General features: G+C 37.9%; 2 protein-coding genes and 1 non-coding gene across 3 annotated transcripts; 2 read left to right on the top strand and 1 right to left on the bottom strand.

Moving 5' to 3' along the window:
* Positions 1-1870: 1870 nt before the first annotated feature.
* On the bottom strand, positions 1871-4476 carry LOC145585927 (uncharacterized). Its single transcript, XM_081642628.1, has 2 exons — positions 3408-4476; positions 1871-2886 (listed from the first exon to the last, which is right to left on the bottom strand). The coding sequence occupies exons 1-2, from the start codon at positions 4474-4476 to the stop codon at positions 1871-1873; spliced, it is 2085 nt and encodes a 694-aa protein (XP_081498754.1).
* Positions 3821-3927, top strand: LOC145587049 (small nucleolar RNA R71). Its single transcript, XR_014101100.1, has one exon. It is a non-coding gene; the product is annotated as a small nucleolar RNA R71 (small nucleolar RNA).
* An 8695-nt stretch (positions 4477-13171) lies between the features above and the next one.
* On the top strand, positions 13172-25208 carry LOC145585959 (leucine aminopeptidase 2, chloroplastic-like). The gene is made up of 10 exons (XM_081642650.1): positions 13172-13330; positions 13953-14026; positions 14267-14681; positions 14778-14972; positions 15204-15426; positions 15953-16079; positions 16278-16373; positions 17355-17432; positions 24653-24713; positions 24943-25208. Exons 2-10 carry the CDS (start codon positions 13961-13963, stop codon positions 25191-25193), a joined length of 1512 nt encoding a protein of 503 aa, XP_081498776.1. The 5' UTR covers positions 13172-13330; positions 13953-13960; the 3' UTR covers positions 25194-25208.
* Positions 25209-26139: the final 931 nt, after the last annotated feature.

Raw genomic sequence — 26139 nt, forward strand, 5'->3', positions numbered from 1 at the left:
CGAGAATTGTAGTACAATTATCATGAATAAAATGCCACCGAAATTGAAAGACCCCGGTAACTTTTCTATCGCTTGTGTAATATATAAAATGCAAATTGATAATTTTTATGTGATCTAGGGGCTAGTGTTAGCCTTATGCCATATTCGGTATATCAAAGACTAGAGATAGGGGAACTTCTACCCACCAACATTACCCTACAATTGGCCGATCGTTCTATCAAATTCCCAAAGGGTAAGGTAGAGGATGTTCCTCTAAGGGTGGGAAAGTTTGTAATCCCCGGTGGATTTTGTTGTGTTAGAGATGGATGAAGATGTTAACATTCCAATAATTCTAGGAAGACCTTTTCTTGCTATTTCGGGTGCTTTAATAGATGTTAAAAGTGCTAAAATTTCACTAAAAGTAGGAGATGAGGTGATAGAATTTGATTTGAATGAGAGCATGAAGTATCCAAGCTCTAATCTTGATAATTGTATGATGATTGATACTATTGATTCTATTGTGACTTCTATGCATGAGCATTTGCTCACTACTAACGATGCCCTTGAGAATGTCCTTTTGAACAAGGAAAAGATAGGTGAGCGAGGCAAAGAGATGGCTTGATTTACATGAGCTTGAAGAGTTAAGATTGGAGGCCTATGAGTTTGCTAGCAACTACAAGAATCGCACAAAGGATTGCCACGACCGCAATATTGAAAAGAAAGCATTTCTTAAAGGCGATAAAGTACTCCTCCACAACTCTAGGATCAAATTGTTTCCCGGGAAACTTTTATCAAGGTGGAGTGGTCCTTTTGTTGTCAAGGAAGTGTTTCCTCATGGAGCCGTGGAAGTTTGGGATTTGGACGAAAAGATATCCTTTAAGGTGAATGGGCATCGCCTCAAGCTTTACTACGAGGGTGCTCATGTCGGTGTAGTAGAATCAATTCAATGTAATCTTACCTCTTGAGTGTGGAGGTCGTCAAGCTATTGACGTTAAAGAAGCGCTTCCGGGAGGCAACCCGAGTAAAAATAAAAAAAAAAGAAAAAAAAAATGACAAGAGGAAGAAAATGAGAAATAAAACAATGAGTGAGTGAGAAAAGAAAGAAGAGTGTTGGTGATATCTGATTTTGGCTAACATTTGGTTGAATTATGTCCTTATGGTTTTGATGTAGGAAAAAGGAGCAAAAAGGAAGCAAAGAAGGAAAATAATCAAGGGCATAAGAAATGAGGAGCGGGCGCTCCTCAACATTGCACGCCCGCCTCACAGGGCCTCGATTTACAGCAAAAAAAATTTCCATCTCTCGCGCCCGGTTGGACGGAGCTTCACCCGTTAAGCGAACAAATTGGTCCGTACTTTTCAACTCTCGCGCCCGGTCGGGCGAAATTCTTCAATTTTAAACTCTCCTCTCGCGCCCGGTCGGGCGCGCTACAGCACTAGGAGTCCGATTTTTTTCTTTTCTTTTCTCCAAATTTGGCTAACTCTTTTCCTCCAAACCTGTACAAAAACTCTAAAACTCATTAAATTCCCTCCTCTCTCCTCTCACATAAGAAAAAAAAAAAAGAAAAAGGAAAAACTACTCTAGAAAGCATGAAAGTACGGGTTGCCTCCTGCAAAGCGCTGGTTTATCTAGGTCCCGCAAAAAGTCTTGGATCAATGATAAAAACGACGTCCAACGCCGAAAATCAAAGTATGGTGAATAAAACTAAACAAGTTTTAATTCTAGACAAAAATATGAGATTACAAGCCTTCTTGGACAGATCATCTTCATCTTCCACTTGTGTACTCATATCCACTTGAGAAGCACCGCTCACTTGGTTTCAAAAATACTCGGGTTGCCTCCCGGAAGCGCTTCTTTAACGTCACTAGCTTGACGACATTGCGGTATCCATAATTAGGGAGGGTCAAGGCACACCTTTTTGACCCATCTCATTGTTCCCACACACTTGTCATTTTCCTTAGGCAAAATAATCACATTGCTATCATCATTAGGAATGCAACCAAATAATTTCTCCACCAACTTGATCTTGTTTCTTTTTTTCTTCTTGACCCTCTTTTGCTTTTTCACCTCCGAAGCATGAGCCAATTCTTGCGACTCCTCCATGTCTTCTTTCAAAGTACTAGCCAAAACATCGATCCGATGAACTTGTTTCATTATGGGCTCACTTGAAATTTCCGGAAATGAGAAGAAAATCTTTTCATTCCCAACATGCAAGCTAAGTCGTCCTTGTTTCATGTCAATGTTAACACCCGCGGTTTTCAAGAAGGGCCTACCCAATATGAGAGGTACTTTGGAATCCTCATCCATCTCCATGATTGCAAAATCGCATGGCACAAGAGCTTTCCCCACTTGAATCGGGATGTCCTTTAAGACTCCCAATGGGATTCTAACCGAGTGGTCGGCTAGTTGGATTGACATTTTGGTGGGACTTATCTCCCCAAGATTCAACCTTGTAGCCATAGAGAGAGGCATAAGGCTAACACTAGCCCCAAGGTCACACAATGCATTTGTTGATTCAAGATCCCCAACTTTCACCGGTATAGCAAAACTACCGGGGTCACCAAACTTCTCGGGAAGCTCATTTTTAGGAATAGCACTTATCTCCGTTGGAAGGGAGATAAAATCACTCTCCTCAAGCCTACTCTTTTTAGAAAGAAAATCTTTCAAAAACTTTGCATATGTAGGCATTTGTGATAAACCATGAAGAAGTGGAATGTTTGATTGAAGTCCTTTCATTTCATCAAGGAACTTGGAAAGTTTCTCATTTAGCTTCTTTTCTATCATTCGATGAGGAAATGGAATACGGGGCTCATATGATTTCAATGGAGCTTGGCTTTGCACTTCTCTCTCGTCTCTCTTTGAGGCACCCTCATCACTCAATTTTGAGCTTCCTCTTGCTTCCTCACTCACTTCATTTTCAAACTCACTTTCATCTACCCACAATCTCCCTCATCTCCCTTTTTGGAGACCTCTTCTCTCATAATTGGAGCTTCATGCCCTCCTTCCAAAATCAAGGTGATTGATTTTGCATGCTCTTTTGGATTCATTACCGTTGTGCTTGGAAATTGACCACCAGGGTTAGAAGGACATCCAACTTGATGCGCAATTTGAGATAATTGACTTTCAATCATCTTATTGTGTGCTTGGAGTTGTTGAATTGAGCTATTAACTTCCCCATTGATCTTGAATTGTTGGGTCATGAAGGTTTCCAAAACGGATTCAATGTTGGACTTTTGAGGAGGAGGGGCTTGATTGTATTGGGTTCTTTGTTGGGCATTGTCTCTTTGGTTGGGGTGGCGATAGGGAGCTTGTTGTTGTGAATGGGGTTGATTGAAATTGTTTTGAGGAGGGGGAGCTTGGTTATAATTGTTTTAAGGAGGGGGAGCTTGGTTGGGTTGTTTCCACCCAAAATTTGGATGTTGTTTCCAACCTTGGTTAAAGGTTTGAGAGTAAGGATCATTTCTCCCAATAGAAGCCACTTGCTCCATTGTTGTAGATTTGCAATAGGATGTCATGTGATCGTTTCCTCCACAAGTCTCACAAGACATGACTTGCGAGGAGGAGCTACCGGGCACATTGTTCACTTGATCTAGCTTTCGAGCTAACATATCAACCTTTGAAGCAATAAGATCTATTGCCTCGAGATCATGCTTGCCGCCCTTCTTAGGATGACTTTGCCTTTTGTCACCCCCATAAGCATAATGCTTGGCAACCTCTTCAATCATTTTGTAGGCCTCGTCAACCGATAGCTTTTTAAGGCTACCACCGGCCCCGGAATCAAGGTTGGCCCTTGAGGTAGGAGTAAGACCATCATAAAAGCTTTGAACTATGATCCATGAGGTGAAACCGTGGTGAGGGCATGCTCTAGTGTAATCTTTGAATCGCTCCCATGCTTCACACAAAGTTTCATCAACCTCTTGGTTGAAGTTGGTGATTTTCCGTCTTAATTCGGCGGTTTTCTCGGGAGGGCAATACTTCCCAAGAAAAGCTCTAGTCACTTCATCCCAAGTTGTCAACGATCCCTCTTCAACCGTCCTCAACCAATGCTTGGCTTTATCTCGGAGGGAGAATTGAAACATGTGCATCCGATTAAACTCTTCCGAAATGTTATTTTGCTTGATAGTTGTGCACAATTCAAGAAAGTTGTCCAAATGAGCAAAAGGACACTCATAAGGACTACCCCCAAATTGATCGCCTTGAATCATTCGGATGAGTTGAGGTGAGAGCTCAAAATTGTTTGCATTTGTAGTGGGGAGACGTATGCCACTCCGAAGTGTGAAAGCATTGGGATGGTCATAGTCTCGTAGTAAAGGTGGAGGAGGATTGTTATCACCCATGTTCTCTTCTTCGTTGGTTGAAAAGATTTCTTCCGGATCCGAATCCGAATACACAATGGAGAACTCGGGTGTGCCCTGCAAAAGTCTCCTGACATTTCTCAAAGTCCTATTTAGCTCTGGATCAACGGGAATAAGCGGTGATTGCTTACTCTTTCGTGTCATGCAAAGTCAAACAAAGCTCAGAAAAACGTTAGCAATGACTATCACAAGTTGAAAACACAAATATACAAAAACAAATAAGAAAAATTATGATACAAATACACACACTTAGACTCATTCAACAATAATACATTCAATGTGACTTTGCCTCCCCGGAAACGGCGCCAAAAATTTGATAGGCCGTCGTCGAGCCTACCAAAGATAAAGTCCTATCTTGGTCTCACTAGCTAATAGCAAGGGTAAGAAAGGGTCGAACCCAAGAGAGGCTTTGAATCAACCACCGAGATACTACCGTTTAAATAAGCTAAATGAAGTCGAAATTGGTTTGGTTTTTATGTAACATATACTAGTTCAATCAACTAATACTAAGGGGGTGATTAACAATAATTAGAGAGTTCTAGGGCTCGGGATACACCACTCAATTTCGTCACAAGTCACAAATAGCATGTAGCAAACAAGAGTAAATTAAGGGGATAAGATAGGGGAAGTCATCTAAAGCATCCAACTACTCTCTCAAGCTAGAGTAATTACTTGGATCATGAATACAACCTACTCTCGTGGTTACAAAGCATAAAACAAGTGTTAAAGCATAATCACGATGACAAAAACATTCCCTTGACCGGAAATTCCTATTCTCATGGCATTTCAAGTCAATTAAGCATAAGGGAGCTAACTCAAGTTCATCTCTCGATCCTTCGTTGAGAAAGCTTAGATAATAGTTCTAGCAATGGCCATATACAAGAACTAAGCAATTAAACCACTTAAGCTCAACTAATCAACACCCAACAATTACCAAATTAACACATGCAACAAGAAATTAGTGACTACATTGAGGGTTTTACCCAAGCCCTAGAAAATTAGACTACTCACAATCCATGGAGATTAAAGCAATTAAGGGTTTCAAGTAACTCATGAACAAGAATTAACTAAAGATTAAGCTAAATAACAATCTAAGCATACAAGAATTAAATAAGAAAATTAACAATGAAAGCAATTAAAATGGAAGAGAGGAGTGAGAAAAATATTACTAGAAGCTTGAACTTGAATAACAATGGTGGAACTTGTCTTCTACAATGATTGAGAATGAAATTTCCAAGCTAATAATTAAAATCTCACTAATGATTTGAGAGTATTTTTGTTTCTAAGATTACAAACTAAGAGAAAGCTCTAAAAACTTGGTTGCCGTACAAATGAGCAAAAGGGGGGGGGGTATTTATATGACCCTCAAATAAAAAGGACGGAGAAAACAAGAGTCGGGCACGGCTACATGTGCGCACGGACGTGCCAGGGGTGGCACGGACGTGCAGCCTAAGTGGCACGGACGTGCAGCCCTAAGCACGGCCGTGCAGAGGCAGAGGTGGAGAATTAGTTTGCTACTGATTTGCCCAAGAAAATATGCACGGACGTGCCAAATATGGCACGGACGTGCAACCTTGAATTGCAGGATCAGTTTTAAAACTGATTTAGGCGAAGTGTGATGCACGGCCGTGCTGCTTCTGGCACGGGCGTGCTGGCTGGCTTGCACGGACGTGCTGAAGTCTTGCACGTCCGTGCCAAATCAGGCAGTAGCTCACTTTTGCTGGGACACCCCTGCACGGTCGTGGAGGACATGGCACGGCCGTGCAGGGTCTTCTAGGCCCTTCTCTTCACATTTTCTTCGGTTTTGCTCCTTTGTCACGGCTTCTAACCTCGGTTTATCACCCATATGCTTCAAATGATCGTCTTTGGACCTAAAAACTCAACAAAAACACTAACAACCCGTGAAGCAAGGGATACACAAAAATTGAACGAAAATAGGATAGAAGTGAACCAAAATGCTAATATATCGAGTAAACAAGGTTCAAAATCACCCTAAAATCATATCAAATAACAAGTTATCACATCCCGGGTCTAAGTCTTGCACTATAGACCTTAGCCCACACTTCTTGCCTCTCTCTCGTGAGAAACCCATCTTGCGATGGCTTGATCCTCATGTTCGAGAGTGACCTAGTCACATCTTCCACAAGGCCATCATAGTTGCCTCTGACACTCTTGGTGACCCTCAAATTGACTACATCCTCAAGAGCTTTGAGCATCATGTCCGGAAAATAGTTGGAGAATTTCCCCTTCCATTGTACCGGGATGGAGTTTGCCATGAGTCTCGAGACTCTTTTGCAATCCACACTCCATTCCTCATGTGCCTCATCACTCATAATCCCCTTTGAGTAGAAACTCGGGCATAGAATGTCCAAGATGTGCTCTAAGTAGCAATTTCGGAGGGTCTTTCGGAGTTCCTCTTCCCACTCCTTAAAGTTTACCAAGTTTAGAGAAATTGGCAACTTTTCGGGAAGTTCCGGGTGCATTAGGTCGTTGTCATTAGTTGAAGACATGATTCTACAATTGAAAGAATTTGAAATAAAAAACCATTCATAATATTTAAATAAGATTGAATTTAATTCATGCAAATTTCAAACTTATTTAACGCCTTATTTACACATATAAAATTGTCCCTATTTTGTGAAAATAAGGCGATTCCAAGATCCAAGGGATCAACGAGTAATTAGACATGCTTTGGCTTGTCCTAACACTTGTTACCCCAAGTTAAGCATTGCTTTGCTAATGGCTCCAAGCCATTCTTGGTTAGATAATCGTCGCATCTAATGCGTTCTTGACGATGTATCTCTTTTGCCACAATATGTGAGGACTCCTCACTCATACCAATAAGTTCAACCAAAACCAACATGCACACCTGGTGTGCTTTACGTTCCTTGGAGAGCTGGTGATGCCTCGCTTTCGCGTAGCTGACAGGCTAAAGTCGTATCACCTAATCAAAAGAATAATCTAAAACCACTAACTAATAATAGATAGGGAAGTAGGGTCGAATCCACAGGGAAACAAGTCTTTCTATTCCTAATTAATTAATATAGTCTAAATTATTAAGTAACCGAAATATTGATGTGAAAAGGAATTGAACTAAGGAGATTAAGAATAAGGAGAAATCAATTAATAGAAGGCCTAGGGTCACAGGTTCACCAATAATTAATATTCCGGGATAAATCATGACATCAACAATCAACATTGCATAAATAACATGATTAAAAGGCTCTCGCAATTTATTAATCAACATAGATCTAACAGGCTCTCGCAATTTACTAGATCTAAGTTCCTATTGAAAATAACCTTTAATATCAAATTAACATCTGCTCGATTCATCAATTCAATATTGCTATACTTTTACAATCAATCACATCTGCTCGATTCATAATCTAATTGTAAAGCGTTAACACAATTCAATGAGAAATTATCATGCAATATCAATAATCAATAATAACAAATTATCCCTTCATATTAATTATGGATCCCCAAGAACCCTAGAGTTCAACTACTCGCACATAATTAAATGTAAACTAAACAAAGCAATTAAAGAAGACATGATTAAGATTAAAGTAAGAAAATAAGCAATAAAAGAGAAAGAAGAGATAGTACCAAAAGAAGGAAGTATGAAATTGTATAAAACCAAGAGTGTAGAGAGAGAAAAACAAGAAAGAAAGTAATACTAAAAGTTTAGTTAAGAGAAGAGAGAGAAAAGAAGTTAGAGAGAGAAAGAGAGTAAGAAGAGAGATAAAGGGTGGTAGAAAAGGAGATGCTAAACTTGCTTAACAAAAGCGTATTTATACTAAGCTAACAATTCCTAAGCTTAAATAAATAAATCCGACGCTTAAACTTCCTCCAGAAACACGCGCCCGATCGGGCGAGGCACCGCCCGATCAGGCCCGCCTTTTTCATCTTCGAATCTCCTCTCGCGCCCGGTCGGGCGCTAGCTCAGGCGAAGGACTGCTTTCTTCTTCTTCCGCCCCGCCCGGTCGGGCGCGCCTCCGGGCGAGGGCTACCTGATCGGGCGAGGCTCTTGGGCATGGTTTGGACTTCGATTTGGGCTTCACTTCTTAGCCCACTCCGGGTTTCCTCTTTGGGACTTTAATCACTCGGTCCAATGCCTCGGTATTTCATATGTCGAGCCCTTAATCACCGGTTTGATGACTCCAACCGGCCTTGGGCTACGAAAGATGGTCGTGCTCCTCTAATGCTCGTAGTTTCTCTAAATAATCCCGGGAAAATGCTCCAAATGTGCAATCCCCTACAAAACTCAACCAAAACTACGAAAACACTAGAAAACACAAATTAGTAATAAAAGTGGCTCTAAAGAGCCAAAAGCACTACTAATTATGACCAAGGGACGGGGGTAAATCACTATATAAAATAGACATATCAGTAGCCCATCACCACCCTCGTTCGGTTGGTATGTGTTGTTTTGGAAAGGCAAGTTTTACTCAATACTCTTAGGGACCTAGGGTTTCTATGTTGGTTGATTTAAGTGAACTTAATTAATCATCGCAACATAATGAAATCCTAAACATGCATCTAACATATCATTCATATATAAGCACTAGCATAAATATATAAAGCATAAGTAATTTGATGCATTTGGCAACTAGCATGACCCCATGAGTCTTCAAGTCTTCAAAAGATCTTTTGCAACTTTATGGCTTCGTCTTCCAAGAACCTCCGTCTTCAAGACTTGACCAAAATTATGCAACTACTAGTATCAATGCTTAGGACTAATCTAAATATTAAGGTACAAAAATACTCAACGATTCGTAGACCGTTTTTAGATTTACAAAAATACATCACGGAACGGTATTTTCTATCCTAATCGGGCCCCACTAGTTGCCATTTCAAAAAAACCTAATATACATTCCATTCATCCATTCACTATTTGTGAATGACCCATGCATTTTACAACGATAAACAAGTAACAATGCATAAAACACGCGTAAACTAGTAACTGTTCTAGGTGGTTAATCCGATTAACACGCCTAATTAAAACTAGTCAAAGTTGTTAAAACGATTATGTAATTTAGCGCAATTAATAATTGAAGCTCCTACTAAATTCCGCATCCATCTTAATTAATTTAATTAATTAAGCCGGTAAACCCAAAATTTTGCCAAAATTAAAATTTTGCCAATGCCGCTAAAAAACCGCGGCGTAGCCTCCATAATTTAATTAAAATAATTAAAACCAAAATAAATTAATTAGAGTAATTAAAACGGCAAAATGCAAAATAACATAGCCTTAAAACCAGGGTACATGTGCTAAGTGAGGGGTTGTGCGCACAGCCGTGACTCATGCCAAGCGTCACACCCATAGCCTAGAATACCGCATACGCGTCGACTCTTCTACGGGGCATGCTTGCGACTCAAGCCACGAAGGCCGCACAAGCTTGCTGTTGTGCGCATCATGCCGCAAGCTCGCAGCACACCCCACACGCACACCCGCGCCGCACCAACCAACGCACGCAACAAGCTCGCACCTAGCAGCAGCTTGCGCGCACAGCCATGCTGCCGCAGCACACTGCTGCTTGGCTGTTGTGCTGCTGCGTTGCTGCCTTGTGGCGCACCAGCCACGCATGCTTGTGTGGCGCGCACCAAGCAGCACCAACCTTGGGAGCCACATGCGGGCTGCATAGCAGACCGGCTAGCCGAAGGGGTGTTGCCTTTGTTTGCGTGTCATACTCTCGGGATTTAAACCCGAGTTTTTGCGTGACTAAATAATTAATTCTAAATTAATTTTAGAACTAATTTAATGAGCAAAATGAAAATTAAACAAGTCTTTAACTCAAATAAATTCATCCAAGTGCATTAAACCAAAATTATTCCCAAGAACTATTCTTTAATAAAATTGGTTCAAGTTGATGCAATAAGGCTATACTCACTATTAATTTAATTATTTTAAATTAATCATGAGATTTTGGAAAAATAAAAGGGAGTTGGAAATATGAACACAAATGTTCAAATAAAGATTCCAACTTTTACACTTGTGAATCCTTGAAAAATCATCTTCCAACATGAAGATTTAATGAAATTTCTATCACAAGATTGAAACTTTATGATTTCAATCAACTAAAAAATGATTAAATCAACAAAGTTAATCAAAAATTCATGGAATTTAGTAACTCAAAGTTTCAATCACTTAAAATAATTAAAGACTGAATCTTTAGTACTTAGAAGCCTCAAAAATTAAACATTTCACACTTAATGCAATCAATTTGCAATTATGTGAAAAATAATCAATCTTTCAATCACTAATTACTACCAAGTAACCATGCTTAAAGAGGTTAAAAAATGCAGAAACATTAAGGAAAGAACCAAATACATAATCACCATAAATATGCCATTAAGATTCAAGGTAAATAAATAAGACTTAAACTTTTTCGTCAAAACGAAAAATCCCTCGAAAAAGGCATTTCTGGTTCGATTTTGGCTTAAAACACATTCCAACGGGGAGAAAACATTTCCAGAACGCCTTTTCCACCCAAAATTCACTATTTTTGGACGAAAATCTGAGTTCGAGGCCAAAAATCGCATTAAAAACGGGATTAAAATTAATAAAACCGAGCCACTAATCTTTTTAGCAACATAAAACCAGAAAAATAAGCCATTAAAAACCTTGAAAAACATGATTATAAAAATAAATGAGCGGGGCTCCGATACCGCTGTTGGGGTTTGATGAGTCCGACTCATCGCGGAAGAAAACCCGAGCCAAGATCAAACTCACAATAAATATAATCAAAAAGGCATAATAAATATAATTTACAAAAGATATTAAGAGAAGAAGTAATTACCCTCATAGCGTGCTTCGCTCGTACCTCGAGCTCTTACTTCGGAAAGCTTTAAGTCTCGCACGCGCGAAGACCTCCTACGAAAATCCACCCGCAACACTCCCCGACGAGGTACATTGCCTAGAGGTTAGCTAGGCCCGACCAAAACTCACTCGAGTAATTATATGTGTTCAAAGGTTTTCTCAATGGAGATGCCTTTTCCAACACCTTACTCAAGTGATTATTCCCATACACCAACTTGGGAATTTATAGGAAAATCATAAGTGGGAATTTCTCTTCCATCAATGTGGGAGAGTTGATTATTCTCCTTTTATTTTTAAATCAAAAACAAAAGAAAATAAACATCAACTAATTAATCAACAAGTGTCACACTTAGAGGGAGGGTTAGGTAAGGACCACTTGGGAAGGGGGGGGGGGACCAAACTTGCTCCCCAAGGCTCTCCCATAATCGGCCACATGCATCCCTCAAGCCCAATGCACGCGCGCCACGTGGCAGCCCCAGCCAAGGCATCCAAGCAGCCTTGCTGGCGCTTGGTGCTTGCGGCTGGGCTGCTGCCTTGGCCCTAGCAGTATGCTCGTACGCGCGCCAGCCCAGCAAGCATGCTTGCTGCTTGCTGTTGGGCTTGGTGCGCTACTCGGCACCTGATGCTAGCTCTGCCCGCAAGCATTGCTAGCATCATGGCGCGCCATAGCTACTGCTGCTATGTGTGTGCCTTGCTAGCCAGCTGGAGCGCCATAACAGCTGCGACCATGGGCGTGCCTTGCTAGCACGCACCAGCCAGCCTAGAGCTCGGCTTGGTGCGCTTGCTAGCCACCTTGCTAGGCCATATGCCCCTAGCACTCGGTTTACTCGGGGCATTCCGATGCTAGGGGTATTTTGGTAATTTTGTTGGTTAATTAGTAATTTTTCCGTCTCGTCTTTTATTATTTTCGAATCGACTTCCGACGCTCCAAGCTCGAATTTCCGACGTCTAAATATTAATTACTCGAGTGACTCATTAATTCTTTCCGAATTAATTCGTCGTGTCGGTTCGTTTGTTGCTTGGGGTGTGACCCATAGGGTTCAGTCAAGATTAAGCTGTTATATTAATTATGCATTAATATTACTGATCGAAAGCGGCCTCCACCTAGGCATTTCGATCACTTGACCTCACTGAATAATTAGCTTTCTAATAATTTCGAACTCTCTATCAGAATAATACACTTGTTCGAAGGACACCATTCGTTTCAGCATGCCATTTCCTCCCCATGTAAAACTGAGGAACAAACACCGAAGTTACTGCCATCAATGATGCAATCATCCAACAGGTCGCCATTATCCATGCACCAACCCATCCCAGCTTGTTGAATTGAGTATTTTTAAACCAAGAACCATCAACTTGCAGAGAAAGTAAAGCACTCCCTTGGGTGTACTAGACCAAGTTGCGCTACGTAAAAACCAGGCGGAGGAGAGGCACCACTGTCATCCACAACAGCAAAAGCGTCCGCGTCGACAAAGATTGTATGAAAATCCATAACCTCCGCAAATTGAGAATCAAACGGCCGGGTAGCATTAGAATTCCTAAAAATTCTAGAGTTCTGACATAACCAAAGACTCCAAAGCGTACCGACGAAAGTACCTAAGCGAGTACTAGAAGGGCCATCCTGAGTAATGAAATGTCGGATATAATGTTGGATCCAATCTGAGAGAGAAAGGTCGTACGAGTGACGACCAGAAAACGTAAATGTCCCATTTTTACAGTTTCCCACAAATCGATACATTTTTGTTATGCAAAACGAGACACTTGCGTTATTTTTTTGTTAATTCCGAGCTTAATGCGGATCCCTAAGTGCTGAAATAGCCCCTGAAACCTTAATCGAAGATTTTTCGACAAGTAAACCGATGAAAAAGTTGAATCGGGCTGCAATTTACAATTTATACGAACTTTTGGACTACAATCTGAAATTTGTTTTTTAAATGGTTGCAATTTGCAAAATGCGAACTTTAAATAGCTGCAATTTGCAATTTGCAATTTGCAAATTTCCTTTTTTTTGTCTCTAAGGATTTACTGGCTCAATCAGCAACCGAATTGCCGACCTACGTCTCCCGCTTGACCGCAACCATTGCTTGTCACAACCACGTATCCACCACCACAAGTCCACGAGTCGGAAGGAGCTCTCTGAGAGGCGACAATCTTCTTGCTCATCATCATTTGAAAAAGGTTAGGGTTTCTATTAATTAAAAAGGTCATGTTCATAAATTTTGTTTCCTGAAATGCTTTTGATTGCATTTGCTTAATTGGTTGTTGATGCTAGTAATATAGACAACTTTAGATAAAGTTATAATTTAGTTACGGATTTTTTGGTAAATCACTGACCTGTTAAGTTTATATCTTATCGTTGATGAAGTTAGATTAAATGTGATTATCAGATCATGTGCATTGTAATTGGAATCAAAATTGAAAAGAGGATGGATTTTATAATGTAATTAAACTTATCTGGAGAGATTTGTTTTTGGATGTAAGCATAGATGCTATTGTAGATTGTACCAAAGTATGAATGTTGAAATCAATTGTAATAATTTTTGTGAGTACTTTTAGGCCGTGATTTGAATATTTACGTATTTTTAAATGAAACTGTATGATATGATATTTTTTTTTGCCTTGCTTTCTTGTTTTGGCTGTTAATCGGCACAATGGCACATGGTCAGTGGTGGTCTTTCATTCCTAAAATTTCAAATCTGTCGCTGGCTTCAATACAGGTTGCCGTCATTGTATCCACTGCCTTATCAATTTTATCAATGAATGCCTTCTAAATTATTTTTATGTTGCCTTTATCACGCAGGAGGCTGAATGGCACACTCTCACAGTCAAGTCAGTTTAGGACTCACTCAACCTACCAGTGTTGAACCTGTTAAGGTTTAATTCTCACTCAACCTATTTGCATTTTGTGCTTTGCCTGCATTTTTAAAGTTTGCTCCTATCCACTTTCTTTTGCTTGTTTTGTTTTTTTTTGATGTTACTTCTTAATCAGAAATCGTGCTCTATTTTACTGGTTGGATCTCTTGTTTAGCAGACTTGAATATTAGTTAGTGTTTCCTTTTGAATATAAGTGTCACTTGTAGATTCTAAACTCTAACTGTTGAAATTTGATTGAAGGTATCATTTACGGTGAAAGATATAGACGTGACAGAGTGGAAAGGAGACTTGCTTGCTGTGGGTGTTACAGAGAAAGACTTGAGCAAGGATGACAATATGAAATTTGAAAATTCTATCTTAAAGGGGTTAGATTCCCAATTAGGTGGTTTGTTAGCTGAAGCCTCTGTTGAGGAGGGTTTTACAGGCAAGGCTGGCCAATCTGCTATTTTTAGGCTTCCCGGATTAGGATCCAAGAGGATAGGATTGATTGGACTTGGTTCTGAGCCTCCTTCTCTGGCAGCATACCGTGGTCTAGGTGAAGCTCTTGCCACAACTGCAAAGGCTGCTCAAGCTCGTGCTACTGCTGTGTTCCTTGCTTCTTCTGAGGGGCTTTCAGCAGAGTCAAAACTTAACACTGTTTCCGCCATCGTATCTGGTAAATGCCTCAACTTCATTCCTTGTTTGATGCTTGTCGTTTGCACTTGTCCAGTCCATGATACTTCATACTTATGTGGTGAAATGTCTGTGACAGGTACTATCCTTGGAGTGCATGAAGATAACAGGTTTAAATCAGAGTCGAAGAGACCACTTCTTCAATTTGTGGATATTGTTGGCCTTGGAACTGGGCTTGATTTAGAGAAAAAGCTTAAATCCGTCGAAGATACTTGTTCTGGAATTATATTTGGAAGAGAGCTGGTTAATGCACCTGCTAATGTACTTACTCCTGGTTAGTATGGCTCTTATATTTTGTTAGGTTCCAGTTGAGCTTCCTTTCTTTCTGTGTTCACCTACCTAAGAGGTTGGTGCAAGTTTATTGAATTTCCAAGGGCAAATGATACATTTTGTATCTAAATATTTTTTGAGTTGAGATGGATTCAGAGGTGGGGGATAAGAAGAATAAACTACTAAGCTGTATTACTCCAGGACTAAATACAAGAGTTGTTGATATATTCCTCAGGAGTGCTTGCTGAAGAGGCTTCCAAGATTGCTTCAATGTACAGTGATGTTCTATCAGCAAAGATCCTTAATGTAGAGCAGTGCAAAGAACTGAAAATGGGATCTTACCTTGCTGTTGGTGCAGCTTCAGCAAATCCGCCACATTTCATTCATCTATGCTACAAACCTAGCGGACCAGTTAAAGCCAGATTAGGGCTTGTCGGGAAAGGACTGACATTTGACAGGTGAGTTTGTGGGAATGAATTGATATGATTAAATTTTGCTTCACCCTTTGAAACTGAGTTGTGTCTGATTGTGAAGTCAACTTTAGTTATCTATGGTTTTATCATGGGAGGGGATGATGAGATGCTACTTTAATAAGTTGATTTTATATCCTGTATGTGTCTGTGGGGATTCAGCCCTAGATGTTTCTTATTATGAGTTCATGACATCATACCTTGGGAGGTGATGGTACCACCTATAGTATGTTAATTTCCTTCATTGCTCATGCCTTTACCCCTATTACATTTCTTTACCTATTAATCCACAATTTTGGGCTGTTCCAGTGTGTAGGTGCTTTTGATACTTTTCTTCTTCAGGATGATTAATGTTGTATTTCACTATTTCTTATGTTTTGATGTTGTTTGTTTACTAAGGTTATCTCTTTTTTTGATTGATTGTCAATAGTTGTCTCTATTTGTATATTCTTGTTGAAGTGCATTTGGATGCTGATATTAGCATGCTCTTAAGTGCTTCCCTTTGATTTTTTAGTGGGGGCTACAACATCAAAACTGGACCCGGTTGTTCAATTGAGCTAATGAAGTTTGATATGGGTGGCTCAGCAGCTGTTTTAGGTGCTGCAAAAGCGATTGGTCAAATCAAACCTCCTGGAGTTGAGGCAAGTCAAAAAACTTATTCTCACATTATCACATATAATTGATATAAAGGGGGAATAAGAAGAAAAAAAAAATGCTATTTAAATTTGTGTGTATCTAGTCGTCTAGAACCAGTTTAACTTAAAGACAGCTGTGAAATTGCACTCTCTATTTGGGATACAGGTTATGTATGAAATATTGAAGATCTTGGGCATGTGCAGGTTCATTTTATTGTTGCCGCCTGTGAAAATATGATTAGTGGGACTGGTATGCGGCCTGGAGACATAGTCACTGCTTCTAATGGAAAGACAATAGAGGTAATTTTGGAATGTAACAAGAATTTCTTTGTCTCAAAATATTAGTTTGGCCTATGTGACTATTGTTTTTTGGCTATATCTGCTCTTTAGTGAAGGTTATATGCCTTTAAAGCTCATCAATGGGATTTTGGGATAGTTTGTCAAACCAAGGATTTTAGAACAGCATTGACTTCCTGTCTAGACCTCTCAATTATGAGGTCTTAAGAATGGGAGTGTCAAATGTGTACATCCTTTTTCTAACTAAGCAGAGAGGGTGTTTGTGGATCTCCTACATTGAATGAATACTCCCTTCATACATATTATCTATCCACATCTGCAACTTTTTAATTTTTTTTTAACTGTATATTGCCTGTCACTTGTATTACCAATGCTTTATTTTGTTATTGTTTAAAAATATTTATGCAATATTGTTCGTATATTTTGGAATTTGGATAATTAGGTAATAACTTCCTAATCAGAGGGAGTGAGGGAGTCTTAACAATTGTTGGAACTGGAGGGAGTTTTTGTAAATTGAGAAGACAATTGAAACAAATTATTTTTTAAAAATTAGACCGCTCAGACATTCTGGTTGTCCAACCAGAATACTGTTATGACTTGAAATCTTGAATCAATTGAAAGCTGACAGGATAAAGAAGACTGGGTTCATCTTGGATTTTCCAGTGAATCATTAGTTCGTCTCTTGGTTCTTATTTTCTTGTTTTGGTCTCTTCCATCTTGATGCATCCAGTGTGGAGAGGATTGTTTTCCTCACAAACACCTTCAAAGTAAAAAAGACAGGGTGTCTTGGCAATTAGCTTGTATGATGCACTTCTGCATTGGTGATATGCACTAAGAAGAGTTGATATGATTATCTAATGTCCTTATAAACAATTAGGTTGTATTGATATGTCACATTGATGTTTTTTTTTTTTTTTTTTTTTTTTTTTTTTTAAATTTATTATTTATCTAACTTCAGTTTGTCAATCATAATGTTGAATGCAGGTTAACAATACGGATGCAGAAGGTAGGCTTACTCTTGCAGATGCTTTGGTGTATGCTTGCAATCAAGGTGTAGAGAAGGTATAGTTAGGTGTTGAATATTTATGTATCATGAACATGATTAGTAAATGGATAAACAAGTGCACGCACACACATATGTGAATGGAGAGTTGAAGTGGCTTGCTCCTGTATCTCTCACCGACTCAAATGTTACCATCACCATCCAGAATGGTTTTGTGTGTGATTTACTCTTGTTAACTTCCCGTATTGAGTAATCCTAGAAGCTCCTCGCTACCTTGGCCCATCACGAATAAAAGACTTTGTATCACAACAAATAAAAGACAGTGAAACATATGAAAATAAATCTTTAGTCACCTCATAATTTTAAAGAAAAAGTGCATGATTGATTATTCATGCAAACTAAATAAACTCTACTAATGGTAACTTGCCACTTCATAATATATGAAAACATCCAAACAAGACTCATTATTTTTTTTAAATGAGAATAAAAATTACAAGCTACGAAGCAAGTTCGAAGAACTACACAAAGAAGCCCTATGAACATGCTGCATAAATTCCCATATTCCATTGAACTTGGGAATTGAACAAGAGAGCATAAAGAAGTAAAGCTTTGGCTTATAAAAAAACGAGCTGAATGTTAGGCAATAGAGGAAGGAAATTTAGACGACTTAGACAGCACAACAAAGTCACCTTTACAAGTGACAAGGTACCCTTAACTGTGGGTACTTTTGGTCTATTCTCGAAGGAAGGGACTATTACCATACTAAATCCCCACTAGATACTTATGGAAGCCCCCATATTGGAGAGCAAGGTTAAGATAAAGGTAACAACACACACACACACCAAGTCAAGACTAGCCCTAAAAACTAAAACAGATCATAGGAAAGGTCCATCGTCCATCCCCAAAACTATGTGAACTCGAATCCCAAAACACTACAAGAGGAGGCTAACACACCCTCCTAGATCCCCTAAAAACTTTTAAAACCTAAAAGAAAAAAAAAAAAAGGAACAATCCAAATTAAAACAACATTTATAGCATCGAAGATCACCATTAAACTTTCGACTAAATGCCCCAAAAAATGCAAGGACACCACAACACATACCAAAACACGAACTTAACTTCGAAACCTACATATGAAAAAGTTCAAAAGTCAGACCATGAGTGAAAAGAGGGCAGAAAATCAAAAGAGAACCCTTACCCGAGTCTTTACCTTTACCGATTGATTCGAAATCACAAGGTGGCGACGAAGTTAGCTTCGGAATGAAAGCCCAAAACCTTATTTGACAACTCGTAAGGTAACAAATCCCATCCTAAACAAGAAATCCTTACCCAAACTTCACCATTAAAGGAGTGATTAACACTAGTAATGTTTGAGGAAGCTTTGATAAAGGTTTTCCAAGACTTTAAATGTAACACCCCAATAATTCTCCCTTTTCCAAACCACTTACTTTAAATAAAATATAGGAGAAACATTGACATGTTACTGCGTGTGTTAAAACGTTAAGGCTTACATAAATGTGACGTTAATGCTTTATCAAAGTATCGCAGCGGAAAAACCAAACTTAAGTCTTTAGAATAACAAAGTTTAGAAAACCAATAAGTCATAGCTTACAAACTGAAACTATAAAGGCCCATATTTAAAACCAAACCAATAATCAAAATCCAAATCATAAATGAAATAGTATAACATAAATAAGTTTAACACCAAAACGAATACTCTCAATCACACCAATTCCTTGACAATGTGTGTGACAAATCCCTAAAATTCACATCATCAAGCTAACTCGTGCAACACTGCTCCCCAATAATACAAGTGTAATAATAAAATCATCACAAGGTCATTGAAAGGCGAAGGCCATGACCAAAAGAAAACACACACAAAAGCACGCAATCAGCAAAGACGAGTACATACAAGCTACAACGCACTAACTTAGCATGCTCAACTAATTAAAGTAAATAAACATACATTACGAATTCATTAATCAAGACTCCTCATTTAAATAGTTTAATAACTCAACATACTTACTAACCAATTTCAATCATTTGACTTTTTATATTTTATTTAATTTAAATAATTTGGAGTAAGCAATAGACAAGGTTGCCCAATCCACCGAATCATTTTTGGTCACATATAGCGCGATGCAAGAATAGTCGTACTCGGTACTCACAAAGTTAGCCTATGATCCCATCTACCTTTATTATATAATAAAAATGTAAGTACCAAAAGAAAAGAGGATATATTGATCAAACAAGCTTCGTAAAGCCATGGGCTACCACTGTGTACCCCAAGCCATAATTGTCAATACTCTAGAAGTCCACTCTTTCCGGAGTTTTATTGCTCATCCATGTTTAACTTTACATGATTACAAGTTTAATTAATAGTAAACTCGTCATTCAATTAACATTACACAACCAATTATAGAGGTTCACTTTTAATCTTAATTAAGACAATGATGATCACATCACAAATTGACCTTTAATTGCTTTAAATTCCAAAATATTCAAAATTATTGAACATAGTTAACCCACCTAGCCATTTCGGCTTAATCCACCTTTACTCAAAATACTAACAAGTTATGCTTGAGTAATAAATAAAATAATAATAACCTCATGGAATAATTAATAAATTCATCCCATTTAATCCATTCAATTCCAATCCTTCAATAATCCAAATGTGGTTAACAAACCAATTCAATAAAATATGCTTGTATGAACATTCCATACAAATAATTAATCCAATATAATATGCTTGCATCCATAATTTCATACAAACATGATCAATTCACCAAAACATGTCTCATAAACATAAGCACATGAATTAATTAAAGGTATAACCAAACAATTTCTGTCCAAGAGTTCTCTAATCATGAAAGTAAGTTCTTTCCTTTTGGTACCTAAACATGATACTACTTATAATGAAGTAGACATGTACGCACCTCGTGTAAGCAATTCTTTGTGCCACTTTTAATTACTTAAAAGTCTTATAGAGAATAACCACTTCCAAGAAAATAACCTACAATCATAAATCAATTCCCAAACTAATTTCCAGCAATTTAACTTGATTTAAAACTCATTAAAACTTCCTTTAAAACATGTTTTTATGTTTAATTACTTATTAGGAATACAATAGGAACAAAAGCCCCAAATTAACTGATCATTAGAACCCTATAATCCCAATTTAAATAAATTAAACCCTAGGTTTATAATTCATAAAATCTGAAAATTAAAACAACATTATAATATGAAATTATAATCTTTATACAATCAAAATATAATGTGATACTAAAAATATAATCTTTATACTATAAAATCAAAACATAAACAAAATTAATAATTTTAAGCAAAATAAGAAAAACAATGGGGAGAGAGAAAGAAGCAGCCACGATGGCGGCTTGGTGGTTCGCCGGCGGATTAGCAGTTTCCGGCAGGCAGGGAAGGCGGGCAAAGCAGCGGCAGCAGGTGAGCAGTGGCTCACGTATGGAGGAAAGGGAAAGAAAGGAAAAAAAAAAGCCAAAAGAAAGGAAAAGAAAAATAAAGGAAAAAAAAAGAAAGAAAAAAAATAAGGGGAAAAGAAAACACTAACCTTTTTGTGTGGGAATTTTTAAGGGATTTATGGGGCATTTATAGGAGATAGAGTTGTAGGGTAAAATTGGGGCTCATGAAAAAATCATGGGCCACTTAATTAATGGAATAGTTTTGACTTTGTTTGTATAGGCATAAATTGTAGAATGAAGGTTCATAAAATAATTTGTACTAAAATAATTTTTGACCCAATTTAATAATTTGGAACTTTTAAAATTAAATTTCGGAAAAATACAAATAAATATTATAAATAAAATAAAATTTCATTTATAAATTATTAAAAAATGCGGGGGATTACATTTAATCCCATGAACCCCTTTGAAATGGAGGAAAGCGAAGAAAGACACCAGAGGTGGAGAGGGGCTTGGCTTCGCTTTTCTACGGAAGACACTCCTGTGGTGGCTAAAAATAACGTCCGCTTGCAAAGGCACCGATTTTTTTTTGGAGTTATCTCACTGAAGGTCCCGCCTTGGAACCTTGGTGAGTCCCTAGGTTTTTGGTGGGGGAGGTTTTTTACCGGAGAGAGAAGTGAGTTGTTTGCTGCATAGTATACAAGATTCATTGTTAGAGCAATAAAGCAAAGTAAAATATCCAAACCTATTTATAGCTTTTGGAGCATGTTATCAATGTTAATCCACCCTAAACCCTAGTGCCAATGCGTTCATCAAAGCTTTCACCTGGAGATGCATCCTCCTCCTTCAAATGAAGTTTGTGGATTGATTAAATAATTGAGAAAAGCAAGAACAAGTTCTTCTAGTTTAGAAAGGTAGTTTACCTTGATTCAAGAAAGATTTTCGTTTGAATGCCTCTATCGATTTTCATTCCTCTAGTTTAGAAGTGAGCTCATCTAACATCACAAAAAAAAAAACATTTGTATGGTGGGGAGATGACAATTGGTATAAATTGAGGAAATAGGGCATCGAAAGGTGGCTCTCCTCTTCTAACATTTTACGTCGATGAATATGATGACCATATTCTACCTTAAATCTTTCTAAACGGGTTTCTAAATTTTAGCATATAGTAAAACGAATTTCTAAGGACAACCATGTGTCACTATAAGTGCATCTTGTGCATCCCACTGGTTTTGGTGCGACTGGTATTTGCTTATGATAAATCAATGCCAAAGAGTCCAAGAATTATGACATTCACGAGGAAAACGCCACAACCATTTGGTAATATAGTGACCTCTTACCCTTATTCTAGACCTTTTGTTATCAATCAACACAACAAATCCCAACTCATGCAGTGATGCTTGTTCACTATTACAATTTCCTCATCATCCTGTTCATCCTAGTTGCAGCAAAATCTAGAATTTTGGATAGATAGAAATCTAGTGGGATACCAAACAAACAAGACTAAATTTATTCCATTAAAAGAATAACAGATCTTAAGATCTTTCCCATGTTATTAAGTCTCAGAGGTATCCGCTTTTCTACCGAGGACACTCGAACCTTGTGGTGGCTGAAAATAACATCCGCTTGCACATGAGAGGCACCAATTTTTTTTTGGAGTTCTCTCACTGAAGATCCTGCTGCGGTATAGGAACTTCGGTGAGTCCTTAGGTTTCTGGTGGGGTAGGTTTTTAACTTGAGGAGAGAGAAGTGAGTGGTTTGCCGCATAATATACAAGATTCATTATTAGTGCTACAAAGCAAAGTAAAATATCCAAACCTATTTATAGCTTTATTAAAATTTGAAGGTAGGAGGCCTGAGCAAGTGTAGAAGGTGATAAGGTTTTATTAATCATACCCAAACCGGACTAGGAACTTGGAATCCTATTTTTTCTTGTATTGGAGACTCGTCTTTTCTGATTATTTTTGCCTACCCCAAAATTATGAAAGGAGAGAGATTGCCTTGCCCAACCCTCTATGGGATGAAATTAACCTCTCCATAAGGGCACTATTCACCATCACCATAACTATAAAATTCAGAGTTAGACAAAATCTATTTGATACAACCTTTACTTTTAAGTACATCATAAAATTTCTAATTCTTAAGCCTTTTCAAAGTGTAGGTTCAAGATGGCCTTAACTGACTTTGACTTCCTAATCCATCATTTTATTAGCATTTGAAGCAACATCCTAGATCTGTCTTTTCTTTACAAAAGCACATTCAAATTCAACCTTAAATCAAAATCCCACTTCGGACAAAATATAGTTTCAAGTAGGGTATAACAAACTAACAATAGTAGCTGCCTTGTGGAGAGCTATTTGCGATGGTGGCTGATGCAGGAGCAAAGGGTATAAATACTTATCTTATTGGACTTTAAATATTTGGATTTGGAATATATTACAAGTTAAAGATGCATTGGATATATTTTATGGGGTTATTTTAGTTACTTTTGAATTTATTTTATTTTGTTATTTTTTGTTATATTATCTAGTAGGATTCTTTTAGATTACATTAGTGTTATTATTTATGGCTATACAATGTCACCTGATAGGCTGATATAAATATTAGACAGTTGATTGAATTGAAATTCTTTTGATGAGCTTTTGCCATCATAGGTTTAGGTTTTGTAAACCAAACACAAAACTGTGACTTTTTTTTTTTTTTTTTTTTTTTTTTTTTTTTTTGGGCATCTTATTGATTGTGATTAACTAGAAACCCTTGAATTCCTATGAGAATTGAGTAATATCAGATTTTGCATTAAAATTTTCAATTACTTCGTACAATAAAATCTTCGTCATCCTTGGAATTTGCACTCATAACACCACACTTTTACTAGCATCTTAAAATTTGGGTGTCTGGTCCATATTTTCATTTTGAAGAAGCGTAGGTCCTCATTGAACTGGAGATAAGTAAAGATGAATAGTAAAATGATTTTGAACATGCAAAGGAAAGTTAAACTCGATGTGCATTGTGTTCGAGCTCATTGTAATGTCTTTAAGTGAATTTTCAAAATTGGAGAGAAAGATTAGATCTTTGATTATTGGAAATGCAAAAATGGGTCTTAAATGTGACTTTAGGGCACCACACCAAATCCCAAGCTTACAAATTTATGGATATCCCCCTTATCTACTCTTTTTTCCCTTATGTAACAAGTTCACCAATCTCTGAAGAACTTAAGTACTATTACTTGTCTGCTTCTGAAAATGACAAAACAGTTATTCAACCCACTACCAAGTGCTTGTTTGGCCTCCTGCCTGGCTGCTGTTTGGCTGGCTGTTGCTGGTGCTTGCCTTGCAGACTCCTGTTAGTGAGGGTCACAGACTCACAGGTGGTCTGTTGTAGTTTGTTACATTGATGTTCTTGGAAAAAATAAACCTATCCAGCCGAGAAAACTTCCGATGGTAATTCCCAGTGCACCGAGCATTATTCAATGCAAGGTCACAAAGTAGAATATTGTCTGCAAAGTTTATTCTTTGTTGAAATTTTATGCATCTCATTCAAAATTAGATGAGCTTTAGCTCTAGGGGAGTGACTTTGATTCTTTGCTGCAAAAAAATAATCCAACTAAATCTTGACAGTTGATGTATGTATAGGTCATGGAGCTGTTAAGCTTCTTAAAGGCAAAGTTTATTATGCAGTACATGAAAATATGTTTTTGTGGATGGTCAGATAGTGTAATTATAATGAGAAAATGGACTCTTTTTATACAATAATACTGAAAAACTTGTCTTTGACAAACCTTTATCTTTGTGTAAAATTTATATCTAAGAGATGCACTAATTATCATGATGTACCTTCTTTGGCAGATAATTGACCTCGCAACATTAACTGGAGCCTGTGTTGTTGCTCTGGGACCTTCCATAGCAGGTTAAGTGCATATTTATGATCTTTCCCTGCCAGTAGCTAATTTGCCTATTGTGGTTGATGTTGTCATCATAGTGCATCAAGATTTTTATTGTTTAGCCTGACAATGTGAGGATATCTGTTAAATATGCTTTCATTAATCGTTGTATCTTGAAAAAATAGAAGAGGCACAATTTGTGATTTTTTCTCCCATCCTACTGGCTTCTTTATTCATCCCCTGCTTGTTTTCCAGGTGTCTTTACACCCTATGATGCACTTGCCAAAGAGGTGTTTTCTGCATCAGAAGCTACTGGAGAGAAACTCTGGAGGATGCCTTTGGAAGAAAGTTACTGGGACTCAATGAAATCAGGAGTGGCTGATATGGTTAACACAGGGGGTCGTCAAGGTGGTTCCATCACAGCAGCTTTGTTTTTGAAGCAGGTAGAATCAATACTTTATCCCCCCCTCCCCCTGCGCCTCCCTCTTTTTTATTTTAATTTTTAAAAAAACCTTAAAAGTCACTGTTTGGCCATGGTGGTACTTTTCTATCACTTCAGTAAGTTCATCATGCCATTACTGTTGCAACTCCTTTTTACTTGACTCTTTTTGTTATCTTCATTTTAGTAGCATCCTGCACCATTATTGGAACCAATTTAATACTACAATATCTTATGCTATCACAAATATTATGATTATTGTTTTTATTATTCCTCTAAGGGGGAAGGTTGATCTTATTGGTTAGTGGTGTACAATATCATGTGGGTTTGTCTATTCATAACCATTGAAGGACATACCCTATTTCCCCTTATTTAATCTTAGTGTAATATTTGGGTTTAGATTAGTTCAAATGACTCGTACTCCTTCCGTTTCGTATTAATCGCAACACTTTTCTTTTACATCAGTTTCATATTAATTACAACGCTTCTATATTTGGAAAAGACCCACCATTATTTTATAATCTCTCTCTCCCACTAACCCCACTTTCACAAATATTTTATTATTTCTCTTTCTTACCAACCTCACACACTATTTTTTTTATTTATTTATTATTTCTCTCTCTTACTAACAAAACTTTATATTATAAGCCTAGTCTATAATTTTCTTAAACTTTGAGCCAACCCTACCGTTGCGATTAATGCGAAACAGAAGGAGTAAAAAAGATAACTTTGAATTCGGTTTAGAGGGTGGGGTTTGGGAAGAAGAAGGGTATGGGAAGAAAAAGGGGTGAGGTGGGGTTTTTGGGTAGAGGGGTACAGTGGGGTGGAGTTTCAAGTGGAGGAATGGCGGTGGGGTTGGGATTTTAGGCGGAGGGGTGGTGAACTGGGGATTTCTCAGCAAATTTGATGGTGGTTCTTCCTAGATTTTTTAATTTTTATTTATTTTTATTCATGTTTATGTTGATTTCTAGGGGTTTAAAAATGGGTTCATCTTGAATTTGAGTTTTTTTGCA

This window comes from Chenopodium album, chromosome 16, assembly GCF_948465745.1.
Source record: "Chenopodium album chromosome 16, dcCheAlbu1.1, whole genome shotgun sequence".
Lineage (NCBI taxonomy): Eukaryota > Viridiplantae > Streptophyta > Magnoliopsida > Caryophyllales > Amaranthaceae > Chenopodium > Chenopodium album.